Source organism: Lingula anatina, chromosome 3 (assembly GCF_051362555.1).
Source record: "Lingula anatina isolate TDL-2025a chromosome 3, LinAna3.0, whole genome shotgun sequence".
Classification (NCBI taxonomy): Eukaryota; Metazoa; Brachiopoda; class Lingulata; order Lingulida; family Lingulidae; genus Lingula; species Lingula anatina.
Genome location: NC_141769.1, coordinates 21,619,394 through 21,632,920, shown reverse-complemented (window position 1 = coordinate 21,632,920; position 13,527 = coordinate 21,619,394). Strand labels below are relative to the sequence as shown.

The window sequence follows — 13,527 nt, the reverse complement described above, 5'->3', positions numbered from 1 at the left end:
CTTTTTGTAAACGCGTGCGTACATGCAGGGTCAGATGCGGTGAACTTATTTCAACCATTCTAAAAGGTCAAAAAGACACACTATTGCGCTCACAGAAGAAAGTCCCCCTTCCTCCCCAGACCCTTTGAACAAGAACTTGATCTCTATGGATACGTCGCCAAAAGTGTAATTTCCTCTATGAAAGTGAACACCCACCTACCATGTACTGCCTTGCCCCAATGTCCCACTGACAATGTATTTAACACAACAAATACCGATAATGATATGAGTGATATAGTTTGTATGATTTTTCTTTTTATGTATATTGCAGGCAATATTCACAATGGTCCTAAAACAAATGTAGAGAGAAAACCTACTTAATATTTATTTATCCCGAAGAACAGAAGCTTAATTTAATATGTTTGTCTCAATCTCCACTATTTACAGAGTGGTCCAAAATTATTTCTTTCCATCTCAAATTTGATATAAATAAGATATATCCAACTTTATTTCACCAAAGTGTTCCATTAGGATGACCAATTTATCCTTGCAAATTCTGCAGAAATTGATACCTTTAAGGTAGTCAAATTTCAATCATCATCATCTCACGCCGCACGGACTTTCCTTGGCCACCCTATTCGCCAGATCTCAACCCCCCAGATTTCTTCCTTTGGGGGTCACCTTAAGGAAATTTTCTGTTTAAAAGCCACAAACTCTAGACTCTCTGAAGACTAACATTCGAGACAAAGTAAGGAACAGTCCGGCTGACATGATTACAATAGCAAATGCAAATTTCAACGTTAGTGTGGCCGTCGTTATTCAGCAGAGAGGAGTGTGGATAGAACACATTATCAATTGAAATTTGATTACTTTTCCAATTTTTGCAGAATGTGGAAGGATAAAATAATCGTATTTATGGAAAAATTTGGCGAAAGAAAGTTGGGAATATCTTAATTATATGTACATCAAAATTGAGATGGAAAGCTATATAGGTAGTTTTTTATGGACCACCATGTATACATCTGTGTTGCGTTTCCAATGACGATGTACTCATAACATGGCATCGATTCAACCAGGAAGGTTAAAAGTTATCAATAGATATGTGAACGCGTGGGAAAGCGGTGGAAAAGGAATGACACCGGCTGAAACGCCACTTAGGGACCGGTCATTATTTAAGTAAGAGGGGGGAGGTGGAGGAGAAAATGTGGGGCCTGAAAATTTCCGAGCAAATATTGGGGGGTCTCGAAATTTGAAAATAATAAGGGGTTCTTGAGAAAAATAATTTTTGTGACTTGTCGTACAAGACATAGTGAAAAATATAAATTTCACACTACTTTTTCACTAGTTTTATTGAGGGGGTGGCCGAGTTATTCAATCAATGTGGAAGGGAGATCCCGAAAAATTTGAATGTTATCAGGGATTTTTTCAGCTATTTTTTGGTTGGGAGGGGGGGGACATTTTCTCCTCCCCCCTCCAATTCGAATGATGAGCCGTCCCTTAGTGATGTATTAACTTACACTATAGAACATAATGGTCTAGACCAGGAAACTTGGCAGGTTCATTACTCGTTGGTTTTGATTGATAACACTAATCTAAACATAATACCCTTAAGACACTTCACCCTCCTTAAAACACAATGATATTACAGAGGTGAAGTGTATTGCTATGATATTACAGTGGTGAAGTACATGTATATTGCTATGATATTACAGAGGTGAAGTACACGTATATTGCTATGATATTCGTACTGAAATTCTCCTTAACGAGTGCTCAAGAACCTTTAGAGATTACATGTTGAGAAATTATATTTGTACTTTAGAAGCGTTGTTTTTTTTCAATAACTACACACATAAAGTCCATGTAAGCATATATTTTACTTTATCAACCCATATAAATGTACAAACTACATGCAGTGCATTGAAATGGGCAGTAGAGAAGATGTGTTAACAAATGGAACAAAAGCTATCCAAAATATATATCCGGGAAAGATTATCCCAAGAGTGACGGCACGCTTATTGGTCCATGAAAAATATTGCTGGTCGTTTCAAATGAAGAGAATTGTCGAATTGTGGTCGGGATTTTACGGAAGCCGACTGGTGCCATATGTTGAAAAAAAAAATTTATCTCGAAATTTCGAGATACTATTTTGAAATTTGAACAAAAAAAAATTATCTCGAAATTTCGAGATACTATTTTGAAATTTGAACAAAAAAATTTTTTATCTCAAAATTTCGAGATAGCATTTTGAAATTTGAACAAAAAAATTTTTTATCTCGAAATTTCGAGATAGCATTTTGAAATTTGAACAAAAAAATTTTTTATCTCGAAATTTCGAGATAGCATTTTGAAATTTGAACAAAAAAAATTTTTATCTCGAAATTTTGAGATAGCATTTTGAAATTTGAACAAAAAAAAAAATTATCTCGAAATTTCGAGATAGCATTTTGATATAACAATAGACAAAGTTAAGGTAAGAAATCTTAAAATTTGTTTCCTCCTCCCTCCCCTCAACTACAAGTGATATATATAACATCTATCCCGCTCAGACGCTTTACGGCGCGGTGCGGCGCTTTACTTTCCCCACCTTTAATGATTATGCGTTTTCACACCATCTAAACCTCAGCTAGAATAAGACGACTCCCGTTTACGCCATAACATTTTTGCATAATCATCAAAACTAGCAAATTATTATTTAGTCGCTTCTGCAGATTATAAATGATAATAATAATAATAATACCCACAATGCATGAGGGATGTGAAAACGGAACTACACGAGGAAACCACATGCTCTACATTCAAAGGATTCATTTTAGCCTATCTGTTATACCCGAAAAAGCTTTGTTTGTAGAGTCACATGAATTTGAACAAAGGGGCTCAATTATTTCACCAAAGGGATGTGAAAGATATAGACCAGGGCTTGGAAGTATTTTTGAGGGAAAGAGGGATGACAGGTGAGATTACTATAACACTTAAACCAGTTGTGAAAATAGCTTTGCCGCCTTGTTTTTAAAATTAAGGACATTGTAACCCTTTGTTATCATCCTAATAACGAAAGAGTTTTTTCCTGCATCCAATTATTCAATAATGCATCTGTCTTTGTGCAGATTTGAAACAATGAAAAAACTCCCGGAAATGTAAAATATCGGTTTTTATATTTTTTCTTTTCGATGTATATTCAATAGCATAGGCAACTCAAAGCTTTAATCGTCAATTTAACACCTTTGTATTTTTTTATTAGCAATCGGTATGAAGAGTAATTTCGTCCCTGAACTAGATTTTATCACGAAATTGTTAGAGCTGACCAGGAGTGTATATATGTAGGCTACAATCCGGTGTCATCATTTTGGTTTAAATGCTTTTATTATAGAGCCATGAGGCCTTGAGTACAGATTATTAGTAAACAAAGGTGTCATTTTGCTTTATCAACGATAAAATCTGAACTAAGGAGACATGGGAACCGAGAACGGTCATGTAGCACAGATGCAAGAGTTCTTGTCGGAGCAGAATAGCTTTATTTATGGGCGGAGCACTCACAACCAGCGGATTGAAGCCTTTTGGTGTATGCTGCGTAAAGAATGCATACAATTTTGGATGGATGTTCTGAAAGCATTGAAGGATGTTGGGGATTTTGCAGGAGACCCGCTAGACACAAGCCTCGTCCAATTCTGCTTCATGACTTTGGTCCAGGTATTAAAGCATTTTATAGTTCTATCTGTTTCGGCTGCTGAAATGAGACTAATTGATTGTTGGTAATGCATAATTAACTTTAGCGCTTCTTATATTTACTGGGTCTTTCTAAGAGTCGAGAATCCATTTCTTTTTTGTTTTAATCTCACATAATGGCGTTAAATAGTTTTAATGTTTTAAATAGTTTTAGATGTTAAAACATCTCCAAATACAATACTGCATATAATCATCAGGGTGTAGTTGAATGGTGACTGCAATATTAAGTAATGTCAGTTTTGAGTTGTGGTAAATTGTATGCTAATTAACAAAATAGCCTTTTTCTTTTTCTTTATATTTATAATAGACTGATCTGGATAGGGTCACGTCTGTATGGAACTGTCACCGCATACGACGCACAAAGAATCAGAACGTTCCCAATGGAAGACCAATCGTTCTGTTCTCTATGCCAGAATTGTATGGCCGACGAGACTACCTGCGACCAGTCAACCAAGGACATATCGAAGCATGTTTAACCGAATGCAGCTTCAGGGATGGCCTTCCCTGTGATGAAGAATTATTTGAACTCTTCAATATTTACATGGCTGAACTTTTTTTGGACTTTCCTACCAATGTACAGTAGGCACAGCAGGTTTACCATGCATTGCGATTAGCTATTCGACAGGATCTATAGTGTGTCGCATTGGTACATATCAGCTGTGTCGCAGTAACAATGATTGTTCAGGGAAGTCTTGATGATCAATGCATATCAAGTCATGTTACTTATAAACTTTATTCATGATAACAAATAATGAGTACAGTGTAAAAACAGAACAGCCCTAAAATCTGCAGGCCATGCAGTACAACAAGACACAGAACATCAGTATTTTTTGCTGAGATAAACTTAATAGTATGCCGGTTATTATTAGTATTACTATTATTATGAAAAGTCACTATCATGACTTAAATTAGTTTTCTAGGATAACAAAAACATACTGCATGGACTACCTTTTGACATAATATTTAAGTCAACTTACCTTAGAACTTCAACACAAACATATAGAACTGACTTTTGCTGATGTAATTTTTAGAAAAAACATGTATAATCAAGAGTGAACATTCCATTGAAAATCCTTTCATTGTCTGGCGCAGTCCTACTTCTATCATCAGGATTTTAAATAAACATTTTAGATAATTATGAATTACAGTCATGTATTTATTTTTTCTGCAATTTGTTTGGGAATAACTTATGTAAAGGTAATCTGACAATGCTGTTTTTTTTTTGTTTTTTTTTTTTGAGAGTAACATTCTTCATCATGTTTAAATATAAAGTGCTAGTGCATGTATATTGAAAATTAGTTGGGTGATACAGTAAAATTGATAGTTCTCTCAGTATTTGCGCTATGACACATACCTGGCATGAAACTTTAACCCACAGTTTGATCCTTGGATTGATATCCAATATATTATTCAACTTTTACTCTATAATTGACCCCAAAACAAAAATAAAAGTGAAAAAAAATCATTTTATTAGTGTAACTTTTATTAACAAAAAGAAAAACACCCGGTCTACCATCAGGTGTAGAGCACAAAGATTGCTATTATAATGAAAACATCCATAATGTTTTAAAAACAATGCACAAAAGACACTTCTTTTGTGATTCAGAAATTAAACTTTTGAATTTATCATTATTGTATGATCACAAGGGAAAAGGATTATTATGGTAAATTACACATTATATTAAGATAAAAATCAATATCAAAATATGTTTGTCAGACATTAACCAAGTGTCTAAAAGCAATATTAGAATATCTCTATTGGATATCAGCCAAGTGTCTGAAATATTGGTTAACCAAAAGAGCTCTACCATAACATGTAATATAAGTGTAAAATGAAAAGCAGAAAATTTGGCTAAATCAAACTAGAAATTAAAAACGCAAGCATTATATGTATCAGACTGACCAGGATATGGATATTCCATTCCATCAACAAGAGACATGAACAGTGAGGTTCAGAGCACAAAGGTTATAATATAATATTATGACAATGCCCATAACACGTTTTAACAACATGGAACAAAGGGTACTTCTTTGGTGTGTTAACAAAAATAGACAAATCACTTGCAACTTGCATAAACTTACAAAGCACTTTTAAAACCAACAGTTCATTATGTTTTGTAGCATGATCACACTTTTATCATCAATGTTTGATCACAAGAGAAAATTATTAATGAAAATTACACATATGAACATAAAAACCAGTATAAAAATGTTTGTCAGACATAAACCAAGTGTCTTAAATCCTCGCTGACTAAAAGAAGGATCCCATTACATGCAGTACAAGTGTAAAATGAAACAGGCTTAATGCACTTTCAAAAACAAGGAAAAACTGCAGCTCTGTTCAACATCATATTTAGAGTAAGCTTCACGTCCCATTTACCTTAATGACCATGAAATGTCAACTTCCCTTTTCAACAAAAGTCAGAAACAACCAGGCACAATCCAGATATTAATACTGCTTCACTTTTGGACAGTCTACATGTATATCGAGGCATTAGTTTCTTCTTTAGTTTGTAGCTTACACAATGTCCATAACCCATATGTTTTGGTTTAGAATGTTATCAAATTCGTACCTAAAGTCCATGTAACTTTCGCACAGCCTTGGTAGTTGGAGGACACACCCACATGTGTGTGCTACTGGGCGCCTCTGAAAACCAGTGAGAGATGAGAATTCCACAGAAATCTGCGGCACTGTTAACAGATCTGATCCTGTACAATATCTTAGGAATTGTCCTAATTTGTCACCATCTGCGTCTTTGACATATCTTTTAATGTGTTTTGCAACTTCTGACTCCATTGCATCCATAAACTCAGGAAATTTGAAAGACTTGATCACTCTTCGAGAAGTGGGATAAACATTGCTGTAAATTTCCTCAATTTTGTTGGGGTTAATCTTTGCATCCAAGAGACATTCCCTCATGCAATTACCAACAAATGTTGGTTTTTGGATCAATTGCGTGTGTGCAATTTCAAGGATTACAGATCTGATGTTGTCTTCTTTTGGTTTTGCTCTACATTCATATGTCTCTAGACAGTCCAATAATTCATCCTCATCAACTTGTGTGTAGTTTTCATAGGCCTGGTGAAGAACCTCCATGTCTTGTTTTGGTACAAACTTCCAAAAGTCTTCAAGCAAGCATGATTTGACTTCTTCCTCATCACTACAGATGACTGAAAAGAGAAATGCTTTTGAAAGCTTGATAGGCCAGTACCCAGTGTACTTAAACCCATACAGAAGGACTCTGCCAATTGCCTGCCATTCAGTTTCACCTAGGTCATGGCGTAGAGCAGGAACCTTAACTTCACGGCCAACCGTGCACATTTGGTAGAAAGTTTGCCAAAATTCAGTCAGCACGTCGCGGAGAACTCCCCCAGTATCTTCTGCTATTTCCCTCTCACCATTACTTAGAATCCTGGTGATTGTTATGAGTTTATCTGATATTTCAGGATCTTTAAAGTAAGACATAACTTCAAAGAAGGAAGATGTCCCCATGTGAACTATCATTTGAACAGAATATGGACTTTTTTCAGTTGTTGCATCATTCAATGCGGCCATAGACACAACAGAAGGCCCTTCATTCTGTGGCATGGTGTCATCGTCTACCACCACAGCAGTAGCATTTTCTGCTTCTGTGAGTATTGGCATTTCACTGTGTACTGGTATATAAAAGGAGATTTCACCATCAGTATAATGACCTTCAAAGCATATTGGCGAATCAAGGAAATCTTGTGAATCCTGAATATCACTCTTTTGGGCAGGTGACATTTCTATAGGCATTGTTGATGGATTTTCTGTTTCTGCAGGTGTCACCACTTCCTTGTCCATCTGCAATAGAAAAGGAATGTTATTAATGGAGGGAAATGGCATGTACACTGACACTCACAAAAACATTTACTTGTATCTTTAAAAGGCTGTTCACAGCTAAGCCACTTAGTAATACATTACTTTTGCCATAATTGCAAAATGTGGAATGGCTATGTATTTTTAAGATAAAGTGTTACTATCTCAGCCTGTTATATAAATAAATTTGCCTTTGCACCATTTGAAGGTGTCCACACTGTGGCACAGACCACATCATTTTATACATGGCTACAGTAATTAGTTTTCACAGTCATAGTTGTTTACACATGCTTCATACCAAAAGTAGGTCACTGCTGCCTGTGGCGTGTGGAGTGCTTTTAAAAATTTATTTAAGGGCCATTCCGTGGTATTTGGTCTGCAGACCTTAAAATTTCAAAAAAGACTGCTACTTACAAAACTTACAATTTCTGAAATCAGACATCCCAAGACACCAGAATCCAAAATAATTTTTAGGTTTTGATGATTAATTATGACTTTATTGACACTTTTATCTGGAAAAATTATAAAATAGTGTTTGGGAAGGACATTTTTATTTTTGATATGGTTTTCAAAATATTGATCATTTTTAATAATAAAGGCTTAAGACATTTAATATAGGTTATTTCCCATATTTGGCCAAGAGCATTTGATGAAAATTTATTTAATTAGGAAATAATGGATTAATTAATATCAATTTGTCCTTCCTAGATGATTTTGGTACCTACCGGTATTTTTTAAGCTTTCTCAGTAATACAAAAGCTAAAAATTTTTCACTTCACATTCTCCTCAAACATGACATGGGTCAACAACCCATGAAAGAAATTTTAATAAGAAACATTTCAATGAGAAATTAAATAAAAATTAATAATCATTTCAGAATAACACCCAGCATTTTGTTAGGGCATGAGGCATTTTGATAGGACAATAAGAGGTCATGTGACCAATGACACCCAAACCCTTATGTCTTTTCAAGATAATCTAGAACTTTAAATTATCTACCAAATATTTTTTAACTTTGAAACATTTCATTTGAATGAATAATTTTGAAATTATTATAATCTAGACAATATATAAAATTTTAATCAATGAATTTGGTTAGACTTACTATAAAATGTCACAATACTATTCAATCATAATCATAGAAGATGAGACCTTTTATCATAGCCAAAAATAGTCAAATGTTTGGTGATGAAATATATGATCAAAGAAGACTCTGCTTACTTTTGATGTCATTCATCAAACTTATCTTGGCACAGTAAATATATCATTAAATATTTCTATTTAGCCTTGTTTCACATTTTTTTAGCAATGGACAAAATGTCCTTCCCAAATGTGTCCTTCCCAGATGCCTACTTGATTTTTATATAGATCTGCAAAATTTTCAAATTAAAAAAAATTTTGGAAATACACTTTACACATATTTAGAAAGAGAAATAATCAAATATTTATATTTTGCTTTGATTTTTAGAATATCTCCACAGACAGAGCAGAGTTTTGGTGTTAAAGTTGAACGTTAAAATTCCATGTCCATTTCACGTCCTTCCCAGATGCTTACTAATTTTTACTATTTTTCCTAAATTATTATTTTTTTAATCCTAATTTTTTTTTTTTTTTTTTTTGCCTTAACATCACTCACATACAGAGGAATAAACACACCAAAAATTTGGAGAACAACATTTGTATCAGTAAAATAAATTAATGCATAAAGGGTTGTTTATAATGTGAGATATAGAGGGTGGAGTGAGAGTATATTGTGGAGAGCACTAAAACATCAATGGATATAAAATAAAAAAAGTCAGTGAGGTGTTTTTTGATCAGATTTTTTTGCACCAGGCAAGTAATGCCAGTACCTATGTTGAGCCCTGAATTATAAAATTGGATAGGAGCCTTGGATGGCTGGTTGTGTCATTGCGTAAAAATGTATGGGAATAGGTCCGTCAATGGTTGACATGTTTGTATTAACACTGAGATGGTTATTCTAGAATAATTTGGTGGACAATCAGTATAATAAAACAAAAAGTTCAGAGTGCCTTTTATCTCTTGCTCAGATATCAATGTCAGAGGTAAACAAAGGTCCCATCTGTGAAGCTCCCCATTTCCCTGACACATGAATGCAACTTTTTATTCTGTGACCTTCGTGGAATGCGATAATTATACCCGGTGATTCGAAATTTTTAGTTTTTTTATTCACTGTGATTTGTGAATTTTACTTCCCGTGAACTGTGATCACTACCCCCAATGGGAGTACTACATGTAGTACCAGTACAATGTATGCACTCCATTCTGAGGAAAGAACACGTACTACTGGTATATTTTTACAATATACTATAGGTTTCTAACGATATAGGATATAACGATATAGGATTCTAACTACTGCAGTAGTGCTTCCTTTAAATCCAAAAAATTCTGCTGCTAAACGTGTCTAAACATACCTTTTCTTCCAATATAGCTTATTAATTTGGGTGTCGCTAATCCCTCTTCCCCTCATGAAGTCTTCCAAATCCTGGTCCATATCGTTACTTCCCGTTGGCAGAAATAATTGAGTCCCTTTGGTCAAATTTATGTGACTCTACAAAAAAACAGCTTTTTCGGGCATAACAGATAGGCTAAGATGAATGAATGTAAAGCATGAGGCTTTCTCGTGTAGTTCCGGTTTCACATCCCTCATGCATTGTGGGTATTTTATCTATTATTATTTTTTTTAATTCAAATTTCAAAATGCTACCTCGAAATTTCGAGATGAAATTTTTTTTGTTCAAATTTCAAAATGCTATCTCGAAATTTCGAGATAAAAAAATTTTTTCAACATATGGCACCAGTCGGCTTCCGTAGTATTTTACTAGTTTTTTAAATGAACATGGCTCTCGCTCTTCGACAGAACAGGGTCCCGTAATTCCAAAGCATTGCGCATTGTGACCGAGCAAAAGCGTCTAGATTCCATAACTCACCCATACTCGCCCCTTATGGGGGTTATGGAATCGAGACTCTTGCTCTGGGTCGCAGCGCGTGATGCTTTCCAGAACAGCAACCCCTCAGCCCCCCCCCCCCCACCCCACCCCAGGACTAACAAAACATAAATAACAACACAAACAACCCCAAAATCTTTTGAAATGTGACGGCCACAAGTATTCATGAAGTCCACGATAAAACGAAGTTTATGGAAATTTGAACGAAGCTGCGTCCCGTTTCCCATATGATAATTAGTACACGTTAGGGTTAGTGGAAGTATTGGGGTTAGTATATGGGACGAATGTCATCTGTACAAAGAAATGGGGAACGGACTACGGTTCCTAGCACACTACTAATCAGCCACCATACACTACCTATCCTGTACACTGTCCTCTTTGAATAGAAATATTATTTGGAAACAAGCCACTTGTAAGATTTTACTGTAGTTTAGCGACCTCTTGTTGTTCATTTACACCAGTACATGCTACCGCATAAGTTGTAATAAATATTAATTTGTACATAACAGGCAATCTAACTGCAGAACGCCTATCTTTGATAGTGGCATATTTACAGTGATAGGTCCACCTTTTAATATATCTTAATGGATCACTTATATTCTTATGTTAATATTTAACGAATCATGCAATAGATTTTACAACAGATCATCCCTTTATGAACCAGACTCTCTGCTCTGTTGCCACCATGTCCCTGCCGCAGAGACAGCGTCATGGTGTCATATTTGGTCAACCCTAGGGCCTTCTACCCGCGTCCTTGGTCAAACTTACACGTCCTTGGTCAAACTTACACAATACAATACTCACTGTCACTTGGCAGGGCTAAAAGTAGACCAAGCAATTCAGTTTGGGTTGTTACTAAAACCTGTATCAAGCTAAATTCTAAATAACGGTGAGGCACCTTTGTTCGATGTGGTTTGTTGCGGTTATCCCGAGTTGTCAGAAAATAATCTTAAGAACAGTTGATCGTTGTAGGATTCTTACACCTTCTTGCTATCCATGGCAGGGCCGTAGCCTCCGGGGGGCAGGGGGGGGCAGCTGCCCCCCCCCTGGAAATTGGGGTGCAAATGATCGCAAAGGTAAAAAAAATAATTGCAAAGTTTGTATCAATTCTGTGAGAAAAGGCACTCATGGCCACTATACAATCATTCAACAATCTGTTTACAAAGGTGTACTGTTTTTAGCCAACTCAGTTTATGCCAAAAAGCTCACCCTCCGTGTTGTGTGAAAAAAATGACTGTACTTATGGCAAAATGAACCCACAATTTCTGACTTCTGATTGACTAATAAATAACATTTAAAATGCACCAGAATGCAGTATTATACATACAGTTTTTAAAAATTTTCCACACCGTGGGAGGGGGGCACCCCCTCCCCCCTAGGGGGCTTCGCCCCCTCGTGTCCGCTTACTGCCCCCCCCCCCCCTGGCATTTTGCTCAGGCTACGGCCCTGCATGGTCAGCTTAATGATGAATCTTCTAAAAGTTGAACTTATATATGGTATCATCCAAAATCAAATAATTATATTACAGGATAAAGCTCTGTTTGTTTGTGAAAATTGCCCATATCACCCTGTTAGTTTAGAGGGTTAAGCCGGGTCAAGTCCGTGTCAAAATTCTTTAGAGCTTTGCAGGAAATATTTTTTTTGTTTCTCTGGCTCCTGATAAAGCCCGTTGTCCAGATTTTATCTAGTGTCCCCAGGTCTGCTGGAGCTGCTCTTTGAAAATAACACAGGTAGATTTTTATCTGAGATAAATCTCGCCAGCGAGTGTGCATTCGACACACTTAAGACAAAGGCTACCAATTAAGAGGCAAAGGAAGATAGGACTTCTGGAGGTAGCTAGTATTGTTTATTTACCTCAGCTCTGTGAAAGCAAACGAGACGGGGGGCGTCAGAACAATGGTGCGTATACGATTCATACAGAAGATTTGTACATTCAGGTGACTCTAACTTGCAATCGAAGAGGATTTTCGATTATTTTTCGTGAAAAATACACTAAATTTATAGAGAATAATATCATGATTGGCTCAAAAAATTGTACGCACAGTGCATCCGTGCGTATGCCTAGTTACGCCCATGGAGTTGTTGTTGACTTTAAAAATATAGTCAAATTGGTATGCTGCCTAGAAGTGGGGCCATATAAACAAATTAGGTGTTTACTAACACCACCTGCAGATCTTTCAGCTCTAACACTCTAACAAGTCCCGAACAAATTTTTATTGAAACTGCTGCCATACATGATAGAGTTGATAAGTCAACTTAAAATTCTTAATCGTTATCTTCCCAAAGCAATTTTGTGGACGTATTATTTGGAAAAAAAACTTCAAATGTCCTTATTCATCTTGGTCTTCAGATAATATAAGAGCTCAAACATCTATCCAGGTACCCCCCCCCCCCCCCCCCGGACAATTCCCCGCTGAAATGAATATAATAATGAGATTTTAAATGTGATATTGAGAAAAATTATAAATGCCAGCTTTTCATAAAATTCTATATCCAGGCAGAGGAGGGGAAACAGATAATCTCACTCATTCAGGTATCTCTTTGATGAAATTACTGGAAGTTTTAATTGATTTACCACTGCCCTTGACAGAAATAAATAAGTTTCGAAACTTATCTTTTTTTACCAGTTTCATTATTATTTGCTTAACCTCTTATTCAGAATCCTCCCTAACATCAAACGAAATGCAGATAAAATTATGTTTGTTTGCTTTCAGAAAAAAATAGAGAAATGGTAGTATTAATTTGATTAAAAATGCATGAATAAAAAAATAAAAAAATAAATGAGGAATTGGAAACAAATTAATAAAGACAGCATATTGACGAGGAAAAATAATGATAAAAGGAAAAGAATATATAAAAAAACTGAAAATCAACAATACGTTGCAAATCAGATCGTTTAAATTAAAATGTTCATTCAGTTTTTTACGATGACGCGTGGTAAATTATACGCATAAAAACGACTGAAATCTGTATCTCTTAGTCCTCATTTGTTTTGTATTTGTTTAGCATTATGCAAAT

At 35.5% G+C, this 13,527-nt stretch overlaps 2 protein-coding genes across 3 annotated transcripts; one reads left to right on the top strand and one right to left on the bottom strand.

Moving 5' to 3' along the window:
- Positions 1-2,436: 2,436 nt before the first annotated feature.
- On the top strand, positions 2,437-4,847 carry LOC147763075 (uncharacterized). Of its 2 annotated transcripts, XM_087009242.1 has the most exons (3): positions 2,437-2,930; positions 3,347-3,666; positions 4,010-4,847. In XM_087009242.1, exons 2-3 carry the CDS (start codon positions 3,430-3,432, stop codon positions 4,283-4,285), a joined length of 513 nt encoding a protein of 170 aa, XP_086865368.1. In that variant the 5' UTR covers positions 2,437-2,930; positions 3,347-3,429; the 3' UTR covers positions 4,286-4,847. The 2 variants fall into 2 exon arrangements, with proteins under 2 accessions (XP_086865368.1, XP_086865370.1); XM_087009244.1 differs by lacking the exon at positions 2,437-2,930 and having other exon boundaries at positions 3,202-3,666.
- Positions 4,417-10,480, bottom strand: LOC147763074 (uncharacterized). Its single transcript, XM_087009241.1, has 2 exons — positions 9,976-10,480; positions 4,417-7,528 (listed from the first exon to the last, which is right to left on the bottom strand). The coding sequence occupies exon 2, from the start codon at positions 7,526-7,528 to the stop codon at positions 6,221-6,223; it is 1,308 nt and encodes a 435-aa protein (XP_086865367.1). The 5' UTR covers positions 9,976-10,480; the 3' UTR covers positions 4,417-6,220.
- Positions 10,481-13,527: the final 3,047 nt, after the last annotated feature.